The sequence below is a fragment of the Megascapheus bottae genome, chromosome 5 (genome assembly GCF_031878675.1).
Source record: "Megascapheus bottae isolate mThoBot1 chromosome 5, mThoBot2.hap1, whole genome shotgun sequence".
Classification (NCBI taxonomy): Eukaryota; Metazoa; Chordata; class Mammalia; order Rodentia; family Geomyidae; genus Megascapheus; species Megascapheus bottae.
In genome coordinates, this window is record NC_143513.1 from 56,694,410 (window position 1) to 56,720,233 (window position 25,824).

General features: G+C 36.0%; 1 protein-coding gene across 1 annotated transcript in view; it reads right to left on the reverse strand.

Annotated features, from left to right (window-relative positions):
• Nucleotides 1–24,528, reverse strand: part of Vwde (von Willebrand factor D and EGF domains) — a 61,358-nt gene extending 36,830 nt beyond the window's left edge. Inside the window, exons 1-13 of the mRNA XM_090332231.1 lie at nucleotides 24,462–24,528; nucleotides 19,205–19,458; nucleotides 18,148–18,237; nucleotides 15,967–16,111; nucleotides 12,218–12,432; nucleotides 11,888–11,961; nucleotides 10,531–10,801; nucleotides 9,393–9,601; nucleotides 8,280–9,250; nucleotides 7,079–7,215; nucleotides 4,588–4,743; nucleotides 4,355–4,459; nucleotides 1,847–1,961 (exon numbers count right to left, since the gene is read on the reverse strand). Coding sequence (XP_090188357.1) covers nucleotides 1,847–1,961; nucleotides 4,355–4,459; nucleotides 4,588–4,743; nucleotides 7,079–7,215; nucleotides 8,280–9,250; nucleotides 9,393–9,601; nucleotides 10,531–10,801; nucleotides 11,888–11,961; nucleotides 12,218–12,432; nucleotides 15,967–16,111; nucleotides 18,148–18,237; nucleotides 19,205–19,458; nucleotides 24,462–24,528 — 2,809 coding nt within the window. The remainder of the gene's footprint in view (nucleotides 1–1,846; nucleotides 1,962–4,354; nucleotides 4,460–4,587; nucleotides 4,744–7,078; nucleotides 7,216–8,279; nucleotides 9,251–9,392; nucleotides 9,602–10,530; nucleotides 10,802–11,887; nucleotides 11,962–12,217; nucleotides 12,433–15,966; nucleotides 16,112–18,147; nucleotides 18,238–19,204; nucleotides 19,459–24,461) is intronic.
• Between the last annotated feature and the right edge of the window lie 1,296 nt (nucleotides 24,529–25,824).

Sequence of the window (25,824 nt, forward strand, 5' to 3'; positions counted from 1 at the left end):
GATAGAAGGTTCATTACTTCACAAACATTGATACCCCTTCTCATGTTTTTGTCCCTATAACCTTCCCCCACCCCCACCCCTCATCTTGTTTTCCCTCCATTCTCTATCCTATTTCAAATAAACAAATTCCTTTCAGTTTTTTATTAAAGAATTTATTAGCATTGATTTTTACATCATATTTCAAATGACAAGTTTAACAAACAAGTGTTCAAGAAAGGAATCTCTATATACAATCACTGGCACTTAGTTTTTAGAACTTAATCAAAATTAGGCTAAGGGTTGTATGTCATAGATCATATATTAGTTTATGAACTACACTGCTGGTGGGATTGTGAACTAGTTCAGCCACTCTGGAAAGCAGTGTGGAGGTTTCTTAAAGAACTGAAAATTGACCTTCCCTATGATCCCGCCATACCACTTCTGGATGTCTATCCTGAACAGCATAACCCAAGATAAGGACATCTGCTCAGCTATGTTCATCTCTGCACTATTCACAATAGCAGGCGATGGAAACAATCCAGATGCCCTACTGCAGATGAATCGATACAGAAAATGTGATACAATGTAATTCTACATAGCCAACAGACAAGATAAAATAATGGCATTCGCAGGGAAGTGGATGAATCTAGAGCGAATCATGTTGAGTGAGACAAGTCAAGACCTAAGGAACAAAAAGGAGCATGGTATCCTTAATATGTGGCTATTAGATCCTTTCAGTTTTTTAAGCAGTGAAAATTCAGTTCCACTCTAAAATATGTAGAGTTAACTGAAAAGTGTGGCCCTCAAATTTGGCTAGGAAAGCATCAAAACACTTAAGAGACAGCATAAACTGCCTACTAAGTACATGGATACAGCCCTCTATGATGCATTGACTTTTATGCCTTACTCCTTGCTGTTGTCCATGCCTCTTCTTAGGAGCACTTGCCAGTTCTCTCTCTCTCTCTCACACTCTCCACATGAACTTTCTCCTTCCATCTCATTTCCTCCCACCACATTCCCTTTCTAGTCCTTCTCTGTCTAGCCTGGGTTTCTCATTTGACTCCCTCGGCTTTCATCACAGAGCCTGCCTCCCTAGTTGTAAGAATGAGAGGCATTAATTATAGAACTCCCTTGCTCCTCCAGATCTCTTCCTGTGGCCAAGAACACACATTAATAAAGTGGCTGTATCTGGGGCTTCCTCTTATGCTTACAAAATAACGGAAAACATGTATTTTATATAAGCAGAATTAAGGGGATCTTCTAAATGGAGCTGGTGACAAGCGCTGTGATTGCATGGATGAGGCGCTGAGGCCAAGGCTCTAATTTTGGCACTCCTTTCTGCCATGTATCTGTTTAAATAAGCAGCATGGTTTATTTTCTTCATTTCCTCATCCTCATTAGTAAGGATTAGAAATGGGATTTTAAGACCTCGTCTATCTTTGAACACAAAGGATTTTCATGAATTGATCATTGTTCTTGAAAAGAAAGGGACACCCTTAATAACTAACTATGCAATAATCTTCTGATAAATGGATTGTTAGGCAATTTTGTCATTTTGTCACTATCAAAAAGTTCAGTTACCAAAGTCAGATAGCTATGATGTCCCTAGGTGATATAATTTTATGGGCCCACCATCAAATCTGTGGCTTATTATTGACCCAAATGTCAATATTCCATGTGTCATAATCTACAAAATAAATTCATATTTCCTGACAGCAAATTAAATTACAGTGTTAGGAAAATGTTAACTGAATAGTGTTCATTGATCTAAAACACATTTCTGTAACTTGTGGTCCAAATGCACTCTAAACCAATCCATATACATAAGTTAATGCATGAAAAACATGTGTAATAAACAATAACTTACCTTCTAAATAGGACCAAGTAAATTTTGAGGCTTGTGATCTACAAATCAAACATGACATAGTAGGATTTTTGTCCCCTTCGGTGTAGCAGAGCCCATCAATAATGCAAACATTTTCCTAATGGACATTTTTTAAAAAGGGAAAATAACAATGAAGACAAGTTATGACTAGTACAAAAATTTTGTGGATGGATAATAGCAGCATATATGTAGCAGGATCATGCCAATAAAAGTGTCATATATCTTTGATTTAATTACAAGATTTGATCTCATAGTTATGAATGTATGCTAGAAAATAAATTATTTCCTACACATAAACATGCCTATGGAACTGATCAACCTGAAGGAATATATGGAAACTGAAAATTTTATAGTGAGTAGCTTATAAACAACATGACAGGAAAAGCTTTTTTTCACTGTTGAACATATGCTTAAAATATTTTACTAAAAAAGAAAGAACTTGACGTTTTCTTTTGCATGTCATAAAAATTCACATAAGTTTGTAGTTTTGTTATTTTATCCTTGGAACCCATTTTTTTTCTGTGAACACAGAAAACTATTCCAGATCCATGGCATAATTATCCATACTAGATAGTGGATACATGAAGGAAACTATGATATTCATTCTTAGTTTGAGAAAACCAAATTTTATTCAGAAAATTCAAATTTGATTATAAACAGCTTTTTTTTAAAAAATAAAACGTCTTTTGCTATCACTTAGAATACTAAATAAGAATCAGTGTAAAAACAGCCCCAAGAAGAAAACACAATCTTGTATAACATTTGAAAAGTACTTATGGGTATGTCAAAAAGAAAGGAGAAATAAAACCAACTTCTCAAGAACAAAACTTCATTATATATACATTTTATGTATTATATAATATATATATAAACATGTGTGCTCATCAATTTTGAAGTCAAATAATACTGGATCCCTGGTAGTGTTAAGTAATTAATTCATGCATAAAACAGCCCAGTAGTTTAGATAGAGAAAAAAATAAGGGTGTGATTGAAGATCTCAGTTTAAGTTGTTTTGTTCTATAATCCATTAAGGGATGGGCATTCAAAACAATTTCTCTGAGAGGGAGCTGGGAGTAAAGGAGAAGAGTGATGAAAGGAGAAACACTGATTAAGATGCATTAGAAACTAACATGTTGAATGGTTACACCTTTGTATAGCTACTTAAAGATTTCGTATAAAGCTTGGAATCTCCTAGCAGAGGTTTACAATAGGACAAAACCTAGATACATAAGGCCATATAGTATGAGGCGAAATGAAAGGACCTCCAGGATATAGAAACAAGAGCCACATAATGTATGACTGTTGTTCTTAATGTACTGTTATTTCTCACCTCTTTTGTTGTCCCTTGGTTATCTCATATTGTTACAGTATCTTACCTTGTTATCTGATGTATTGTATATTTGTTTATTTGAAATACTATAGGGAAGGGGAAAAATAAGACGAGGGGAAGAGGTGGGGGTGGAAAATGGGAACAAACCATGGGAAAGGGTAGCAATGATTGTTAAGTAATGTACCTTTTGTCTGGCAAATATAATGTAACCCTTCTACTAATTACAATAATATATATATAAAGAAATGGAAGGGACAATAATATAAAAACAAATAAAACATATCTTTGTAAAACTCCTAACCTTTTGTATTCTATGTACTCTAGTCAACTCTGTGCCTTTTGCCAAAGAAGTAGTTAACAATAGAAAAATCTGATATGAATCATTGCTACTAAGAAAACAACTTGTGGGGCAGGGAATGTGGCTGAGTAGTAGAGTGCCTACCATGTATGAAGCCCATTTCTTCAGTACCACATAAACAGAAAAAGCCAGAAGTGGCTCTGTGGCTCAAGTAGTAGAGTGCTAGCCCTGAGCAAAAGAAGCTCAGGGACAGTGCACAGGTCCTGAGTTCAAGTCCCAGGACTGGCACCAAAACAAAGAAAAAGAAAAGCTATTCAGGAGGATGAGATCTGAGGATTGGAGTTCAAACCAGCTTGGGCACTAAAGTCTGTTGAAACTCTTATTTCCAGTTAACCACCAGAAAAAGGAAGTGGGGCTGTGACTCAAGGGCTGTAGCCTTGAGCTGAAGAGCTTAGGGACAACGCCCAGGCCCAGAGTTCAAATCCCACAACCAAAATAAATAAATAAATAAAATAAAATAAAAGAGCAACCTGCAGGTCTGATCCATACATTCAAGGAAAGATTGGACCTTTTCTTGTCACAATAAGGAAGAAAGAAAGAAAGAAAGAAAGAAAGAAAGAAAGAAAGAAAGAAAGAAAGAAAGAAAGAAAGAAAAGCACATTCCAAAATGCTAGTAATTGTTATCTCCTATCATTTCAGTATAGGAAGAGGAATAATTACAATTAACCTCTCATAAATGTGAGGATGACATTTCTTCATGTTTTTCTAATATAAAGGTGGGAAAAATGCAATAGTTTTAGCAATAGCACAGGGAATGATACTGCCAATGAACAAATGTGCAAATAGGTAAAAAGATACATACCTTAATAGTACATGAGTCATTTTCATAGGGATCACAAATTTGACATGTTCCATTATATATGATCATGACTTTGGGATTACTATATTTGTAGCCATCATTAGATACCTGCAAGATGAAGTTCTACAAGGTCATTTCTTCTGAATCTAGCATCATAAACTCGTCATGAATTTTCATGACTACTTACTTTGTAAATGTAAAGACATCTTTTAATTAATTTACATTTACCACCTTACCTTTAACTGCCACTTCACAGTTGTATTCTCACTCATTAGACCCATGGTAACAGCCTGCTGGACCTCTGTTGGTAAATGACACTCAACAGTTCTGCTGTTCTGAAAGATTGTCTTGACAGAGATGGATTCTCCCAGCACCCATTTACTGCCATTATACTGAAAGCATAATATGAGAAAAAAATTAATTTCTGTTAAACCAGGGAACTATTCAGACAGTGACTTCTATATAGTTAAAGTACAAATGTTAAAAATATATGTACCATGATGGAATATACAATGAAGAAACAAAGGACTTATTGAGAGCTAATTACATTCAAAAATGATGAAAATTATACATCTTAATTGAATGTAAACTGAATAAGCCATGCCTTTACTTGGGTGTTCAGTCTGAAGAAATGATCAATACTGGACATATATGATGGATCACTGTGCAATGACTTTTGGAGCAAAAGGACACACAACTGACTATGTAGATTACACATGATGGATGGATTTCTGACCCCAACTCTTCTTGTTACCTTTTTCATCTACTTGAAGTTCACTTTGTGTCCTTTTCTCTATGGGTGCAACTGAGTTCTTTGGTTGTCATACAATTCACTTCCTTGACTACCCTTCACTGGTTCAGGGAAAGGACTAAGAAAGTTACTATTTTAGTTAGTGTTTTAACTCCTTGCAACATTTTAACTTTATACCAAGTAGGATGTTGGACCAGTTTGCCTCTGGTAGCTTGGGATTTGAGGTGGAACTGTGGAACTATTCTTAGCTACGTAAAGTATATGTAGAAAAGAAGTAGATAATAAACTGGAAAAATGAAGCCCAGAAAGAATAGAACAGATACAAATAGATATGTATACAAATGTGCAAGTATATGTTCTTCACACTGTCCAAACAGCAACAAAGTTCAAGTTAATTTTTCCCTCTGAGACTTCATCTACATTCTTATCCTCAATTCTATAAGGAACACACTGTCCTCATTAATGTATCATCTTGCTTAAGTTATTTTATTTATTTTTATTTTACTTTATTGTAAAGATGATGAACAGGGGATTTATAATTACAAAAGTAAGAGAATGAGTACATTTCTTTTTAACACTTACCTCTTCCCTACTTGAGCTATTTTATATACAATTTAAAAGTAAAATTCTTATTAGTTCCTCTTATTTAAGAACTCAGTGGCATGTAATATGTAAGCCACCATTAGATACTGTTTTTCATTGTTGCAAAAAAGCCAGTGTCTAAAAAGAAAAGTCAGAATAATTTTTGTGAAAACTAATAATTATATAGAAAGACAGAAGGATATACATTTAGATTTTCACTTAAAATTATTTCAGTTGTAGAATATTTTGCCCCATTTATCACTGATCAGACAGTATACTGATGGTTCAATATTGTCGGTTAGCAGGACAAAAAGATGATCAAGCACATTCTAGGGTGGCTAGTAGGAACCACCTTGTAGAAAACTTGGAGATCAAACAACAAGCCATAATATAAATCTTGTTATTTTTGGGGTGTGCAACATCCCCTTGGTTTGTTATGTGAAAACAAGCTTTCGCCTTCCTGCCCTCTAATGACACTCCACCCCAAATGATGCATACAGGATTATATGTCCTGACTATTCATAAATATCCTGTGAGTCTCTATAATATGATAAGGATATACTGATGTAATGAAACAGAAAAGGGAAAATCATAAAATATGGCACTTTATCATTGTTATCACTGATATTGAAATGATGCGTAATGAAAAATGAGGCCATGAAAGCTAACCTAGTCAAGAAGGGCTTTGTAGAATGGGGATGACACTTGCCTTTTGGAAGCATAAAGGAAATTGTCAACTGGATAGTGAAATTTAAAAAATGGAGATCTCTTGATATTCTTTTAGTTGATTATTATGACGGAAACTTATATACCTGTATTGCAATAACAATTATATAAAATATGTCAGTAGAATGTATAAATAAGGCAGCTTTTTGCTGACAGTTGAGTTTGTTGGGATTTGAATTTATATCCTCACACTTGTGAAGCGGCTGATCTACCGCTTGCGTTACATTCCTCAGCCTCCTCTTTCTGCTTTGGTTATCGTTCTGGAAAAGTCTTATTTTTCCCAGTGTTGGCTTCAGGCTGGATTCTTCTCAGACAGCTGGAATTGCAACTTTGCATCTCTGTGCTTGGTTTATACCACCAGGCCTAGCTTGCTTGTTTAAATGGACTCTTCTTAAACTTTTGCCTAGGCTAGACTCAAATCATAGTTTCTGTATTCTCTACCACCTATGTAGCTAGGCATGCAGGTTTGAGCCACCACATCTAGTTAAAAAGAAAACTCTTAAAATTGAGGACTAAAACATTTCTTGTTTACTTTGTAGACAATGTATTTTGGTGTTTTGCTGCTACCTAATTGACAGCACTAAACTGAGATCCGAAATCAAATCAATCTGAATTACTCTTAAACTCAATTATTTCAAACATTTTTTCATAGTCCATAATAATCATACATGTAGTTGGGTAACTTCACACTTAATGGAAGGAGTTTCTTTGAAGCCTTCACCAAAAACTGTGACAATCACACAGTTATATCTCTGAACATCACAGATTCCAGCATTCTCCAGCTCAGTGATTTCAGGGGCCTTCTCTTTAAAAAAAATAGAATAACACAAAACGTCAAAACAGTTACTTTCAAGGCTCAAATCGGAAGCATACATAAGATATTTCAAAGCCTACTCAAAATATTATTTATATGAATTAACTCATTACACATGAATTATAATCTGGTGTTAAAAGAAATGCTCCAATCTACCATGAAAACAACAATAATGACAGTATATTATCAGTATCTAAATACACATTTTCTTAAAGTTTTTAAAGTATTTGGGATTAATTAAGGACAGGTACTCAGAATTATTATCTCAATGAAATATATTTTAACTAGCCATACGAGTTTGCATTATATATGCAATCTAAAAAGAAAACATATTTTTGTAACAGAATATTTCAGTTAGTAGGGTAATGCATGTTTGAAATAAAATATTTTAGTTTGTAGTTAATACTGAATATTAATTAACTCATTACACATTAGGAATAATTTAATAGATTTTTGGAGTTGTATATTCCCTAATAGTTTTCATTCTACTAATGTCAAAAAGGCTATAGTAGTAATATGGATAAAATCAGGCTTAAAAATTAGGAAGAGGATTTGAATCTCTGGTTATAAAGTCTTAAGTCTTTTAAAGTGCTATGAAATACCATCAAATGAATAACAATACCATTATAGATATAGCAGTTAATACTATTAACTAGCAATTGATGCTTTTTGTCTATTATGGCGCTTATTAGGCAAGTGCTCTACCATTTGTGCCACACCCCCCTAGCCCAGAGCCTGGCTTTTCCAAGGAGCAGCACAGAGACCACAGGGGCTAGAGAGACCAGCAAGGTGACAGAAGTAGTAGGGCCATGGCTTGGAAAGACAGCACCTCAAATCCTGATGTGCTGAGAGAGGCAGTTGTAGCCATTTCAGCTGTTATTCTGAATTTGATTTAAAAAAAAAAACTCTCTGGGGAAATCACTAATGTAATAACGAATGTAATATGGATCTTTCCCTATGTAACCATTACAAACTCTAAGATACTAGAAACAGAGCGAATCATTCGCATAACTGCATGCCACAAACAATCTCACAGTTTAAGGGTATTTACTCACCATACACATTGCTGCAATCATAGGAACCAAAGCCAGGAAAACACATGCACCCCCATTCCATGCACTGCCCATTGCCACTGCATAAACCTGGGCATTTTAATACCGAGAGAATGTCTTCAAATGACTCATCAAGTTCTGTGTTGTATTTTCCCTCCTCTAACACTCTCTTTTCACATTCATTTTCCAAAAGCGCCACACTGGCTTCTGCCCAGCTAATATCATCTTTTAGAAGAATATCTTTCACACACATGTCGATGGCCTGATCTAGTCTCTTACCAAGAAAATCAAGGCAGAGCCTTCCTATGCTGGAGTTGGCTAGTGTCTGCTGACAGAGGGCCAAGGTGCTGGATTTGGTAAGGCCAGAAGGTGTGGGCCAAGAAGGGACAGATTTTTGATGGGCTTCTTTAACATGATCCTCGGGGAAAAAATAAGCAAACTCTTCCATGTCCGTTTGATTGTGACTTTGAAAAGTCAGCCAAACCAGAAATTCATGAAAGTTTTGCCTTTTCCGTCGGTTTAGCAGATTCCACTTCATGTCCTGGCTGTAACTACCTTGGTTCTGTCCCTCATTCAAATATCCTGCTGCATCTTCTTTTCCATTCCCAGAATGTTGGGAATTTAAGTCCATTTTGGTTAGGTTTACAAACATTGTTTCTTGCAATGAGAAATCCAAATTATTTTCATCTCCAGAGGTGTGCTTATTAATGTCTCTGTCAAGAGCTTCTGGATTAAAGTCCTCAAAGGTGTTAATGTGTTCTGAGGTGACATCTACTTCCGGTATCAAAGAGGAAAACAGAACATGCCTGATATCTTTGCAAGTGGGAGGAATTTCTGACTGAGAAACACCGTAGGCATGATGAGGAAATGGGGGCTCCGGTGCTGCAGGCAGTGAACAGCTACAATAAGACAGTCTTCTAGGATATGGGAGAGATGATGGCATCGTGTCGAACATGCTCTCTCCAGCTTTAATCCTTCCAGAAGGAAAACAGAAAAGAAGCATTTGCACAAAAAGATTTTCCAAGTTACGGCTTGCAGCAAAGCTGAGTACTGAATCAGCACTCACTGGACTTCCATTGTAATGTAATTACACGGTCACAACGGTTTATTTCTTACCTCCATTCGTTAATAAAGGCAATAAAATCATTAGAATTTTCATCCATTTTGATGCCGTTTCTATCATGGAAATCATTTTCAGGAAGTTCATCGAAGGTGCCACAGAGCCCCAAAGTCTTCCTGTAATCAGAGCCAGGGGCCCTGATGGTGAGACTGAGACCCCATTCACCAAGGTCAGCGCGAACGAAGGCGCCGGATGCAAACCAAACCTGAAGCACAGAAGGAAGCAACAGAGAATAAAAGATGTCAATTAGCAAGCAATATGAAATGGAAAAAAAATTACACAGGGGACAAACTCTCTGATTCCTTCCATGAATAGAGAACAAAATATTAATTTATTTTTTCAGAAGAATGATTTTTTTTACTTTCATCATTTGAAATTTGGTCACTATATTAATCATTTTTCTTTTAAATTTTTGGAGATGCAATGTATTTAACTATTTGATTAATTATTTCAAACTAAAAGATAGTATTTTATATAACTAGACAGTTACAAATCAGAAATATAATGTTCACCCAGCCATTTTCTGATAGTAATTATTTAATAATAACCAGACTGCCAAGTAAGTAATTCATACTAATACATGGAACTGTAGAAAACACATTGCTTTGGCTAATCAGCTTTCTCTTGATGTCTTTCATCTTTGTCATATAATTTGATAGACACTGTCAAAATTATTTTTCATGAATAATCCACAAGGTAGTCACACCGAAATGCCAAGTGAGGCAGTTATGGGGATGTCAATTTGACAGTTTTAGCTATATTGTATGTAGTTCTGTTTAGTAGGTGAAAAGATTGTTACTTCTTCTAAGGTTATAGTCAATCTATATTTTTTTTACTAGAGAGACTAATATAAAAAGTAATAGCAGGGCCAGGAGCATGGCCTAGTAGTGGTAGAGTGTTTGCCTAGCATGCATAAAGCCCCGAGTTTGATTCCTCAGTACCACATACAAGAAAAGCTCGAAATGGTGTTGTGGCACAAGTGGTAGAACACTATCCTTGAGAAAGACCAATGACAGTACTCAGGCCCTGAGTACTATATTTTTATATATCGTAATAGCTCTGAATTTAGTAGAGATGAATAGGCATTATTCACCCAAAAGGAAAATAGTTTCAACACTACAGAAGCATACATACTGTGATTTTTCTTCCTAAATAAGATTCACTTATCTTGATATTGCTCGATGCATCATGGCTCTTTACAAATAAATATGGTTGTGATTCATGTAACTTTCCACTGCACATATCCAAAGTAACTACATCACCTTCTTCTCTGGCAACAAACCCACAGTTACATGATGCACTGTAGTGAAGATTTCCACAGTCCCACTGGCGCACATGGATTTCAAAATCACGTGCTGTGCTCTTATAAAGCACAAATGTCCCGATGTTGAAGTTATCGTATACTCTATCATTAACAAAGATTGCATTAAGGGTCAGTATAAATACAAAAATAGGTTGTAAGCAGAAACTATACACTCAATACATTTATATGCATCCAATGTATATCACTATTAACATGGGAAATTTAGATTTCCAATAGCTCGTATGTGTCATGAACACATGACATTTTTGCATGCACTAAATCAAACGCCTCGGTTTTCCCATTACTCATTTTCCCTTTCATTGGGTAAGTTGCCCTGGTAAAAGACTGTCTTCCTCTTCTTCAAATCCAAATATTACCCTCATTTAATAGCTTTCCAGAACCAATCTATTTTGATATAAATTGAAAACCAGTACCAGATTTTCCCTTCCTCCCCTTGTCTAGTTTTCTTCATGGTGTGTTTTTTCCACAAACACTTCATAAGTTGTAATGATTAACTGTGTTCATATCTCTTTTCATCCCTTCCAAGGTCAGCTCTGGGGGCAGGAAGCATTTATCTATTTTGTATACTGTTAGGCTCCCTCCAAACACTAAGAATATAACTTACAATCTAAAGGCCATATGATTCTCTTGTTGAGTTAAATCGGTTTAAATTTATCATCACTATACATTATTGAGCCCTTTACATCAGAACTTCTGATTCTTCAATTATAAACATAAAATATTTTAGTATAGGACATCATTTCTGATGACTTTTCAATATTTGCTCAAATCTGTAAAGTGCCTTTTTAATTTAATGTGCTTTTCCCATCAATTCACTCATTTAATATAATACTTTCACATGCCAATTCAAAGAAATTACTTTGCATCATGAAGATAACTTAATGCAGCAATGAGGTATCATTATTTTCTTAATGACTTCTTCCTTTCTACAACATCAAGTACACAATTTGTCCATAATTTTTACTAAGCATTATTTCTAAGACAAGAAAAGTCTATACAAAGAGACTAGTATCTTGAAACCAGCCAATGATGGCTCTAGTTGCCTTCCTTTAATTTTTTTTGCGACTGGGATTAGGAAATGATAAAACAGTAGGATGTTTAAAAAATGATACCAAAATTCAAACAAACAAAAACTATTAAAATTTTGAAAAGCTATCATGACATTACCTGCCATCAAAGGTAATTATATGTGGGTCAGTAAATGAATAGCAGTAAGCAGTTGGCACATCCTTGACTTTGATCTGAAAAATAAAGATAATTTTCATGAATATAACCCTGAATGGTCATTTAATGACAACAGACAGCTTCACAATTGCAATGGATTTCAACGAATCAATGAATTCTTGCTTTATACTAGTTAAAGTTATGGAAAATCAAAGCATTTAAAGAGTAAAATCAGTTAGCAACTCATTTTAAACAAAAATGTGCACAAATGAGTGATAAAATACACGTCTTTTGAAGATTTAAGTTATAAAGAACATTTTGAAATCTTTCCACCTGAATGACATCTGGAACATAGCTGTTCCACAGGAAGTTCTTGACGACAGGCTGTACTTCAATGTTTGTAATTCGATCTCCATCTCGGGAAAAGTCTGTTATGGCCACGTAGTGTACCACAGCATGGCTACAGGTTCCATTGGCACAGGATGAAGTCTGGTGTAAGTCCACGTGACAGGAAGACAATGCCAAATTTAAGCCTAATTGTTCAGTACCTATTTTAATGAAAAAAAGAAGTTAAAAACTTTCCTGAGAATATGTCTTAACCAAAGAATATGATCACTTGATTAATATGAAATATTAAATTGGAAGTCTTAAATTACCATAAAAGTTATTGTTGCAATTTTGGTCAATAATTGTAGAATTAGCTATTAAATCTACCTGATCTTTGTAGTTAATAAACTAGAACACACGCATATGCACACATATTATTGTTTCTTTTTTACATGTTTATATACATCTTTGCTTAGAGAAATCGAAGAATGATTCAAAAACAAACTGTGTTATGATCATTTTGATTTTTGAGCCAGGTATATATCAGAAACATAAGATGATTATAAAAGTGTATATCAAATTGATAAGTAAACTCAAGATAGACAATGTAACTATTTCAAGTAACTTTTAAACATAGCATTTTACTTTTATGCTATTTCAAAAGATAATCTAGTATGAAATTTTAAAAAATCTTCTTGGCCAAGAGTTTGGCCTAGTGGTAGAGTGCTTGCCTAGCATGCACGAAGACCCGGGTTCGATTCTTCGGTACCACATGCAGAGAAATAAGCCAGAAGTGGTGCTGTGGCTCAAGTGGTAGAGCCCTAGCCTTGAGAAAATCCAGGGACAGTGCTCAGGCCCTGAGCCCAAGCCCAGGACTGGCAAAAAAAAAAATCTTCACTGTTAGCTATGTTAAAATTATGATTTTAGATATCCTGTATCTACAGCATAGAATGAATATATACATTGTTATTATAAACTAGGTTTATTAATGCTCATGGGAGAAGTGAACACAAACCTTAAGAAAATTCTGAGAATAATATTCCATGCATGTACACAATGCACTTTGAACAAATCACTTCTCTATCACATTCCCATTTCCACATTAGTATTATCAAAAAAAATCATGAACATATAAAAATATACACACCAAAATAAAATTACAAAGCAGTAAATAACTCAATGTCATGACAACAGGATGGAAACAGTAATTTGAAAAACGCATACTGAAGTTTCATACACATTTTTCATGTTAAATTGAAACTACTGTTAAATAAGATGAAATAAACAAATAGACGTTATCCTTGTTACTATTTCTAAAAAATCATTATTCTAGCATCAAGAAAATGCAGCCATTTTTTGATGTCATTATTTTTACCAGTAATAGGGCTTTCACTCAGAGCCTCATATTTTCTTAGTATGAAGTTGACTTTCTATCCAATACCTGGTTCTTGGACCAAAATATTTATATAATATATTTTAGGACATGCATTCATACTTAACTCATTATTCAATGATATCAGTAGATTTAATTATATGGACTCATTAGTTAAAAATACAAAAACTGAAACAAATGAAGATGACCCCACATAATAATAAATTATCTTATTTTCACTTCCCAAATGCACCAGTATATTCAGAATCTTATGATGCTCCCTTACCTATAGAACAAAGAATAAAAATGATCTAGATGCATAAATTTGATCCAAGTATACCATATGCATGTGTACAAATATCACAACAAAACCCCTTTTACAAATAATTTATGTCATTAAAATTTTTAAGTAATTTGAAAAATGAAAGAGAATTTGCTAAAAGAATTGCATATAGAGAATCCCTTCTTGAATACTTGTTAAACATGACAGTTGAAATATGATGTAAAAATCAAGGTTAATAAAATCTTTTAAAATAAACTTGCAGATATCTAATAAAGAATGTATGAACTGAAAAAAAAGAAAAGAAAATGACAGAAATCCGTATAAAGAGATAAAAGAAATATTCTTCCTAAAAGCAGCCCAAAAGGAAACAGTCTTTTATTTTCAACTAGTAATTGCAATGTCCTGCTGAGAATTAAAGAGGAAGAAAGACTATTTTCCCCCTCTAATGCACATTTTTTACATAAGAAATTACAATGATCACATGTAAGTACATTGTACAAGATTTAAATTCCTGGAAAAATGTTTTGCTTTTTTTTTTTAGGAATGTATACTTTTTTCACACAAATAAGGACAACAGAAATATCTACTAGTTCCCAAAGATGAATTTGGAGTATTTCTGGCTTACATACAGTCCATGACATTATTTCCTGAGTTTGTGGTTTGTGGGTCAAGTTCTATTTTCTTTGTGAAAAATCACTCTCTCACAGCATAGTCTGTATAGAAATTCTCAACAATACTGACTTGTTCATTATCAAAGGACTTACTAGAAGAGTACTGAAGGAAGAAAATGTAAGAAATAGCAGTTTTTCTGTAAATATCAAGAAATTCATGTTTAACCAACAAACAAGCAGCACACAAAACTATATATTAGACTTTATATTATCTTTATCTTGAACTATCTTTTATTATTATGGAAATTCTCACCTTATTGACAAAATGAGAAACATGCAAATCTATTTTGAAGTATGGTTATAACTGAAGAAAATCTTTTCCTGGCAAAATTTTGAAAAAATATCAGAAACACCATCTTCTTTCTATTCCCAGAAACTATAGCAGTATTTGTCTGATATGTGTTCAGAGGTAATTTTCAGTAGTTTGTGGCATAATCAGAAAGTATATTTTCATATTTTTGGTGCTTCTGAAGTCTAAGTTTTGTCAATAGATATTATGTAAGCCTGTATAACTGTCAAATGGTTGAACTCTCAGACTTGCTCTATCTCTTGATCTGTCCCTTCCCGTGTGTATATTACTTGACTTTTATGCATTATTCATTTTTTTCTTGTTTAGTAGAGTATAATATGGACATCAAAAGGTAGAAACTTTTGTTTGGTGCCTTTTGTTTAGTATATTTTCTAAAAATGTTGCTTTCTGTGGTTGAAAAGAATGTGATATATGAGTGAAAGTGTAATCCCTCCTCCAGGAACCATTTTCATCTACTACACTGTTTTGATCGCAGGTAATTAATTATGAGAAGTCCTAACTGATTAATTAGTTCTAAAATAACTCAACCACCCAAACCATCGCCATACTTGTTTTTTTCTCTTATATTCGTTGGGGTGATGTCTGGCTCTTTCAGTGCAGTTTCCTTTGACAGTGATGTATATGTATGTGGCCATTCAACATGACATCTATGAGATTAGGAATTTGAAAAGAAGAATTTTAAGACAAAAGACCCCCCAAAAGCTTACATCAGGAAGAGAAGTATGAAGAATGCATTGTGAGATCCATGTTGCATAAGCTTGAAATGTTAGCATAACTTATCACACCTCCCTCATTGTGGATGTTGTGGATAATCTTAAAAAGTAGACTGCCCTTCAGACTCTGAAAACAAATCAAAGAGAAGAATAAGTAATAAGAATGAGAAGAAGATGAGAAGTGATTGGGAGAAGAGGCAGAGAGCCAGGAGAAAGAGACAACGAAGAGGCATTTGTCACGAGTTTCTAAATATCCACTTTGTACCCAGGAAGAATAAATACAGTTTGCTCCACATTATTAATATGATTGAATAATAATTTGATGTACATATGCAGCATAGCTTGTTATGTGTGCACACTCCTGGTTGAAATATAATAATAAAGTTAAATGTATTTAGTATATTACCTTGATCAACAGTTTTCAACTTTAATGAAATTTTGCATTCTTGACCAAATTCAATAAATTCAGAACAAACAATAGGAATTGTGCTTTCTATTCTCAGCCAGTGTTCTTTCCCATCTTCAGATATGGTGCTCATTTCAGGTTGTAACTGGTATAGGAAAACATAGATCAGAAATGTCAAGAGAGACTTTTTTTTCATTTTTGCATAACCGAGTTTGAACTTCAGTTTCACAATTGCTTATGTGGTGCTCTACCACTGGAGTTATTCTGCCAGTCAGCAATTTTCTAGGTTTAATGGGAGGAGAATAGGACTGGGCAGAGTTTCAAGAACTGAAACTAATTTCAGATTTCAGTTTTAGCCGGAACTAATTTTGCTTTGTAATCATTCTGGTCTGAGCCTTTTGAGTAGCTAGGATTACAGATACGAGGCTATCAGTGACCACTTTCGAATGTTTTTCTTTCTCTCTCTCTTGGTTTTTTTTTTTTTTTTTTTTTTGGTCATGGGACTTGAACTCTGGACTTGGGCACTGTTCCGGAGCTCCTCAGCTAAAGGCTACCACCCTACCCTTTGAGCCACAGCACCACTTCCAATTTTCTGGCGGTTAATTGGAGATGAGTCTCATGGACTTTAGTGCCCAGACTGGCTTTGAACCATGATCCTCAGCTCTCAGTCTCCTGAGTAGCTAGGATTAGAGGTGTGAACCACCAGGCCCGGATAGAATTTATTTCTAACATACATTTTCAAAAGCACCTATCTTCAACCAGTTATCTTTTACTAAAAAAACTGGTGATAACTTATCAACTAGAATTTTTAACTAAACCCGACTGACTAAAATTGAACAGAAAGCACACACATGCACACACACACACACACACACACGCACACAAAGACTAGATGGAGGGTATTCTGAATTCTGAGTGTAGGCTCAACTTTCTTCTCCAATGTGTTAGACATTGTGATCAAACCTTATTTTCTTCCTTGTGTTAGCTAACATTTTCTTTTGTACTAATGGAACTTATTTCCACCATGTTAATTAGAAATTGAGCTATGTTTTAATGCCTCAATCAAATTGTTCGTGTCACCTGAAAAAGTTCTCCACCCTCAACTTATTTCTGAGTCTTTCATTTCCATGGTTGGACACCTGGAGTCAATACTACTGTGCTCTACTCGAGTGCTCAGGCTAATATTTTCTGGAGGCTGAGAACTTCAAGAAAGCCAGCTTTTCAGAACAAATGTTTCTTAGTATTGCTTATTCCTCCCTTAGCCTAATTAGAAACAGGCCCTGGGAGTGGACCACGGGCCCTGGACATTGTGTGTACTAATCAGCACAGCACTGTGTTCCTAGGGTTTGAGCTTGGCTTCTCCTCCTACTGTAGGTGTGTTTTTCTAACAATGTAGTTCATTTTCTTCTTTCTCCTGGTTCTTACTGCTTATACATGAACTTTATCTAAAGAACAAACTTTATCCTGGTTCTCAGATCTCTCACAATCTATCAATAACTAAATCATTGACATTTTTAGCTACTTCATTGTACTCTATAATAATCGCAAAATTCTAGGTGATATTATTGTAGTCAGAGGCTTTAGTCCTAAGTCTGGTACCTGTATCCCAAATGACAGAATCACTTAATACATTAACTTCTACTGATACCAGAGGATGGATTATGAGATTAAAGTAGTCATTTTAATTTTAACTTAAAAAAAGAATATAAATTCCTTACAAATTCAATAGAAACTTTAATTTTGAATTAAATTTGGTCTTTTTCCTGGCTAACAATGTAACATGTTCTTCTCAGATGCTGGATAGAGAGTAATGTGCCCACAGCTAGCAGCCAGTCCCATTGTCTCATGGGTGGACAGTCAGCACAGTGTGTGCTGTGTTGTTTCATTACCTGGCACATTAAGTGCAGATAGGCCCAACAATATTTCAAGCTTATGATGCATTTATAGCAGACAGCCCTGATGTAAATTAGGAGCCCCACAAGGACACACCTTCAGCCTATTATGGGGTCCTCAAATTTGGTTGTGCATATGCACTATTGAGATATTCTTCAAAAATTCATACTTCTGAGTGTTAACTTTTTATAATAAGCTCTAGAAAACTACCATGGATAGATCACACTTTGGAAAACATACTTACAGAAGAACTACCTTTCTTACCCATCTGCATTGCTAGCTGCGTACCTTAATGCCAGCAAAAAATCCTTGGCTTTCGATGGACAAACTTAGTGTATCTGGTTTCTCCAAGAAAAAAACAGAAGCACTGCAGAAAATCTACGAATAGAATTTCTATTTAGTAATACATTTATGGAGGAACTATGTGTAAATTATATTTAAAATTATTTATTCAGTTTTTGGTAGATAGTGCATAAGAGGCTGAAGAACTATATAGTTTAAATATCTACTTAAGAGTTGAGAAAAATTGCATCATTACAAAATCTTACCTATGAAAGTCTTAACATAAATGAAGGTGTGGGGGCCTGGAACATGGCCTAGTGGTACAGTGCTTGCCTAGCATGAACAAATATCTGGGTTTGATTCGTCAGTACCAAATGCATAGAAAAAAAGCCAGAAGTGGTACTGTGGCTCAAGTGATAGAGCTCTAGCCTTGAAGAAAGCCCAAGGACAGTGCCCAGGACCTGAGTTCAAGCCCCAGGACTGATGAATGAATGAATGAATGATTGAAGGTGTGGTAGGGTTTTTGATTTGAGATGTATTTGAAAATAGATAAAAATGACATATTTTGTTGTTATTGCCACCGTTCCTATGCATTGAACGCAATCCTGAACTCAGGGCCTGGGCATTGTCCTTGAGCTTTTTCAGGGATAGTGCCCTACCACTTGTGCCACAGCACCACTTATGGCTTTTTCTGCATATGTGGTACCGAGGAATCAAACCCAGTGCTTTGTGCATGCTAGGCAAGCACTCCACCACTACGCCACATTCCTGGCCCCTGATATCATCTTTGAAAATACTAAAACTTTATTTTCCATAATGTAGTATGCTAACATCCGAAAGTGACATAAAAAGATTCGTCAATACTGGTCAGCAAATTACTAAAAGAAGCTATTTATTCAAAATTCTTCTAGTTATTACTAGAATTAGCATAGGTGGAAAGGAATATATTAATACTTTACTTTTTAGGAAATTATATCCTACTTTTAGGATATAATTTTAAAGGAATTCAAATTTGGAAAAATACATTTATGAAAAGGAAAAGAAATCCAACTTTTTCACATACCTTATCCCCAAGTACAATATTTATGCCATCAAGTTCTAAAAGAGAGAAGGCTTGAATTGCGGTCTCTTGTTTCAGCTCCTCTTTTATTTCTTGAGAAGACAGTCTAGACCACGATATGAGAAATCCCACTGACTTGTTTGTTGGAGGAATATCAAAACTACATCGACAGAAAAGCCTGGTTTCAATCACCTCCACCACAACCTCTGGCCTTCCTGGAGGAGGAGGTGCTGAGGAGACTGACAGCTGAGCTGGACCTGGAAGGAGAAAGTGTACAATACATAAGTTGAGTGTCTTCAAATGTGGCTCTTGGGAAAAGCACATGAAGGCTGCAACCCTAGGGTTTATCTGAAGTGAAAATGAAGTCAACTCAGAAAGATCGTTTTTTTTTTCTGGCATTTATGTTGGACCTATAATCACATGAATATTAATCGATAACACAACAGTACAGTTAATTAAGCCTATCTTAAAGCATGTTGAATATCCTTAAAAACAAACATTGCTCATATTCTTTTTTTTTTTTGCCAGTTGTGGGGCTTGAACTCGGCGCCTGAGCTCTGTCCTTGGGCTTTCTCAAGGCTAGAGCTCTACCACTTGAGCTATAGCACCATTGCCAGCTTTTTTCTATATATGTGGTACTGAGGAATCATACCAGGGTCTTAGTGCATGCTAGGCAATCACTCTACCAATAGGAAAACTCCCGGCCCTGCTCATATTCTTTTACATAAATATCTTTTCTAAAAGCAGAAAAAACAAATCACTGTTACAAAGATATTAGTATATAAAATAAAATGGTTGTTTTATACTCCTAATTTACTCTCATAGCTCGAGTAATCATTAAATCGGGTTTAAAAAAAAAGGTGTTCATTTCAAAAGTGAGTACACTGAAAGTGAAATAGATTATGTTAAAGAAAATATTATCCCTTTCATTTTTCCATGCAAAATGAAGTTTTCTTTTTTCTTTTTTCCCCAGAGTGAAGGACCAAACTCAGGGTCTTGCACTTGTGAGGCAAGTGCTCTTCCATTGAGCTAAATCCCTAACCCCTAAATGAAGTTTTCTTAGGTAGGGACTCATATGAAAAACTTACTTTTCAAAAATTCTGATGTTTGCAAAATTAGATCTGGGAATCTGAAAATTTTCTAAAATTTTCTTTGTTTTGTTTTAGAAACAAGAAAATCTCTAAGCAATAAAATTTAAAATATACAAATTCTCTTTTATGGCATACATTAAAATTTTATGACTAATCACAAAAAAATCTTTTTACTCTGTCATGTAACATTTTTTTGTCAGTCCTGAGGCTTGGACTTGGGGGACTGGGGATTGTCCTTGAGTTTTCTCAAGGCTAGCACTCTCCCACTTGAGCCACAGCACCTCTTCTGGCCTTTTCTGTGTATGTAGTACCTAGGAATTGACTTGTGCATGCTAGGCAGGCACTCTACCATTAGGCTACAGTTCTAGACCCTGCCAAGTAAAGTTTGAAATAGTCTCAGAACTTTCCTAAAGGCCACTCTGTGGGGAAAATGTACTTTCAGAAATTTACAAGTACCATTTCACTGGGCATCATATTCCAAAGTCTCAATGACAAATTGTTTTGAAGTTATTCTAATGAATGCAGTTTTTGTTTGTGCTTTGAGACAGAATCTAACTATATAATCTATAACTATAATCTTCCTGTTTCAGCCTTTCATGTGCTGGCATTGCAGATGTATATCAATATGGTACACTACATATAGTTTGCTAAATATTTTAATAACAAATGGGTATCTATATTTAGTATTTTTAATTGGGCGTTCATTCCTCAAATTGCTTACAGTTTGTACAGAATATGATAAGTAAATACTATATTGGGTGGTTATGCAAGTGTACAGCAATATATTAATTGAAATATGGCAGGTTTAAGGGAGAACATAGAGTAATTCCTTAGAAAGGAGAAGTCAAAATGTAACAAAACAAATACTAGTTAATTGAAAGGGAGAGGAGTATATGAATGAAGAGTAGGAGGGGAAGAATACAGTCAAGAATTCAGCATAACTTTCGAAATTAAGGAAAACGAGGGGAAAAGTGGACGTAGAGGGATGGACGTAGAGGGATGGACGAGAATGTTGAAGAGGGTAAGATTGATCAGAAACATTGTATCCATGAAACACTTTGTTAAATGGTGACTCATACAACTACATAAAGATAATAAAAATAATAAAAACATACTCTTCTTAATCATAAAACAACAATTATAGTTTTTGTATTTTTTTTCACCAGTCCTGGGGCACTGTCCTTGGACACTTTTTTGCTCAAGGCTAGCACTCTGCCACTTGAGCCACAGTGTCACTTCCGGCTTTTTCTCTGTGTGAGGTACTGAGGAACCAAACCCTGGGCTTTGTGCATGTGAGGTGAGCACTCCACCACCAGGGTGCTCTCCTGGCCCTTTTCAACATTTATTGAAAGGAGTTAAGTGCCATCTTCTAGTCAGAAGAGAAGCTACAAATATTATTTGAAATGCTTTGAGGATTGTCTCTTTTCTTCTATTTACTTTTCTATAGGTGTACTTATTTATTCTAGTTTTTAGGGTTATTTCTAGTTTGTTTTCATGCATTGCATAGGGTCATCCATTAGTTCCATATGGTAGACATTTCAGTTGTTCATTTATCTTGTTCATTACAGTGACCTAAAACCCGAAACTAGTTCTTGGCAATAGATATACGCTCAATGAATATTGAAGAATAAAAAATGGAATAAAGTTAAAGTCAGGAGCATGGACAAAGCCCTGGGTTCAATTTATCTGTACCACAAGAACAGTGCCCTGGCTCTGAGTTCAAGCCTCAGGACTGGCCAAAAAAGTAATAATTATAAACCAAAAACAAAAGCAAAAACTTTCAAGCACTGTCAAGGTCTCTGGGTAAGTCAAAGGTGGACTGCTAGCACTTTCCATAAACACAATAAACTCAACACAACTCAATGAAATATAGTTTTTAAATATTTTCCTTTAAGTCTATCTTTTTCATTTCATGTAAACAAAGCAAAAAAAAGTCATTGCTCTTGAGTTAGGATTTATTTATTCTGCCTTACATATGTTCTTCTTGGGTCAGATCTTCAGTATTTGAACATTAATACCCATTTTTCTTGACCACTTCCCCCCACCAAGTACACACTGAAATCTCATTTATAGCAAATCTGGAGTGCAGGAAGTTTTCATGTCAATCTAATTTTGTAATTTGTAAAGTCTGTGCATATTATAGTTTTCTACATTCTTCAGTTCAAGAAAACCTTTTTTAAAATCCAACATCTCCCTCCTTTCCCACCCCCCCTTTCTTTCTTCCCTTTCTCCCTCCTTCCATTATTTTGTCCTTCCAAATATTGGAAGTCCCATTTTACTATAAAACATAGGAAGAGGAATGGAGTAGAGAACAACAGGTTTTGTTAAGAAACAAGAAAAGACCAAAGAATGTTTCTGTGGTTCTTTTAGGGTACATGTTTTCTGAACAGTACTGTCTGGGAGACACTTTTTCTGTGAAATACACAGAATACATGTTTTTCTTTTCATTGTGAGGAGGGGCAAACCACCTACAAAACAAAAGAAAAGGCAATGCTTGTGGCTACTGTGCTAGCAGATTACTAACATATAATAAACACTTACCTCCCCTACTACAAAGCAACCTGTGATTCGAAGATATGGCACAGTCAATTAGGAATGAGGATGAAAGTTTGGTTCCTTGACATTCTATGGCTTAGATCCTCAAAACTAACCCATAACTGCAGTTCTTTCTTCCTCAGTTTCCTGACATAATATTCAAAACTTTCTAGTAAATCTCCATGAAAGATTTTCCTCTGAAGTACATATTGAATACACATTAAAATTTATATTCCTGATTCTCTTGTTTTTTTTCCTAGTATGATTAAAGGCTACTAAGCAGTACAAAATGGAACCTGCATTTCTTAGATGTTAAATACTTTAAACAAGTGTAACATTTTGCGTATAACAGATATCCAGCGACAAAATATGTAAATGTCTCCGAGTTTTGTTTGCAACCTGGATTAGGTTGTTTCTGATTTAATAGCCAAGACTAGAATTTTTTAGAATCAGGAGACAAACTGTTTTTTGTCAGTAATGGGACTTGAACTCTGGGCCTGAGTACTGTCCCTGAGCTCTTCAGCTCAAGGCTACCAGCCTACCCCTTGAGTCACAGTGCCACTTCGGGTTTTCTGGTGGTTAATTGGAGATAAGTGTCTCACAGTCTTTAGTGCCCAGGCTGGCTTTGAACCATGATCTTCAGATCTCAGACTCCTGAGTAGCTAGGATTACAGGCATAAGAAACCTTGCTGGGCTAACAAACTTTTTATGTTAGAATACCAACTGAGTAAAACAACAATAACCACTCAAACAGCTCAGTATAGGAAGAAATAACTGCAAATGGCATAACTGATAAGAGAAATGAATCTAAAATTTCAAGTAATTCATGGAGTTCAACAAAAGGGCTATAAAAATGGCAACAAACTACATAGGCATCTTGCCAAAAACATATACAAATGTCCAATGTGCAACAGACACACACACACACACACACACACACACACACACACACACACACACAACATCGGAGAAATGCCAATCAAACCAGAAATGAAATGACATACTTGATAGTCATTACAATGGCTAGAATCAAAATATCAAGTAAGGGCAAGGGTTGACAGAAATAGAAATAAATTGAAACTTTCCTATAATGGTCGGATATAAAACTAGGCCTGCTTTGGAAAGCATTCCGGCTGTTCTTCCAGTAGAAGAGGTTTTCTTTCCATAAAGATCTTATACAGTGGGAAAATGGATCATCATAGGTAATATGGAAATAATCACACAGGCTACATTCTAGCTGTACTGTCGGGGCACAGTGTTCCCTAATGAATTATTTCCAGGTGGGAACCATGCAACTGGGAACAACATTCTTCTGATGTTTGAAGATCCACTTGTCTCTGCTATGCCTGGCTTAATCAGGGATTGATTTTCACAGTCAATTGAATGATTAAATTGACAGGAAAAAAATTAAAGCCAGGATCCACAGGCTCAGAAAAGCAGCAGCAACAGAATGCATCAAATGAACCCCAAGCACACCAGGCTATTCACCAGGCCACATGAAGCAGGGAGGAAAGAGCTAAGATCCACAAGGGACAATGTCAGATGCAGCCATGAAGATACACTTGTCTCTCCCATCGCCCAGAAGTCATTCCCCACCTCCTTGGTCTAGGCTCTTTTCAACTGTGGCCACCTACCTTGCTGACCTTCTCTGGGGGCCAACATCATCAGTGCCATTGTCACCAGCCAGGCTCCTCCAGGCATCGCCAGGGCTGCGGGCGGGGCCTCAGGCATGTCAGCTTGGGCGGCAGGACACAGCTGGCTCTCAGCCCTCAGTCCAGACTTCTTTCTGTCTTCCTGGGTGGGTGACTTCGTTGTGTAGCAAGACCAGATCTGCCCTGGGATAGCAACTGGAGCTTTTGCGCCCTAGCTCCTCAGACACCCCCTCCCCAGACTCCTCCTCTGAGGGTCCACCCTACTGAAGGCCACGCCCAACCTGTCCCTCGAGACCCCAGGGCGAGGGTTCTGCTGTAAATGCAGCCTGCAGAGGAGCCTTGGGGTTCATGCAGCTTTGACGTGTTGCGTCTTGCTTTCCAAAGGATTTCTGGTAATCTTAGAGAACTCTCAGGATGCATCAGCAGTGAAAGGAAGCTTTGAGCTCTGCTGAAAGGGGCAGCTCCCCTGATTATAGCCTTTGGGTTCTTTAACTTCCTCACTTCTTACCCCCTCCCTTACTCCCTCCCTTTCTTCCTCTTTTTCTACCTTGCTTTCTTCCTTGCTTTCTCCTTTCTTTCCTTTCTTTTTTCTTACCTTCTCTCCTTTTTCTTTTTCTTTCTCTATTCTTCCTTTTTTTTGTTTTTCTTCCCTTCCTTCTTTCCTTCTTTTTCTTGTTTTCAGTGTTTTGCTCTTTCCTTCCTTCCTTTCCTTTTTTCTTCCTTTCCTTTCCCTTCCTTCCTTTTCTTTCCTTCTTTCTTTCAGGTTTACATTCCTCTTTTTTTTCTTTCTCTTCCACTTTCTTCCCCCATCTCTCTCCATTATTTTTTTCTTCATGAGAGACATTCTCCATGGTTCAGAATGACTGATTTTGAAATAAAATAACTCCTGTTTTTGAAATAAAACAACTCCTGTTTTTGAACTGGCTGGTACTGCAGGTGAGCACTGCCATCTCCTTATTGTACATTGATGGTGACATACTGGAGCAAGTGAACTGCTTCCTAGAAAATACTTCTACGGTTTTAGTACACAGTGATGAGCAAACAGGACACAGAATAATGATGAATGCTGCAACAGCAGCCCTGCCACCCCCTCCCCCACACAGATTTTCAGTAGTGGAAAGGACTGAATGTGGATGCTGACCATGTCTCTTCACCATGCATTTGATGGTGAATTCAGAGTTCCCAGCTCTCCAGAGGTGACCCTCGACCCCCCAGCCACATGACTCCCACAGTTGCCCAGAAGATGGTTCCCAATTCATCAGTTGTCTTAAGAGGTATGACCCATCCTGCAAAGTGACTCCTCTTCTCAACTGATGTTCATGATTTTGTCTCCGAGGTGTTGCAC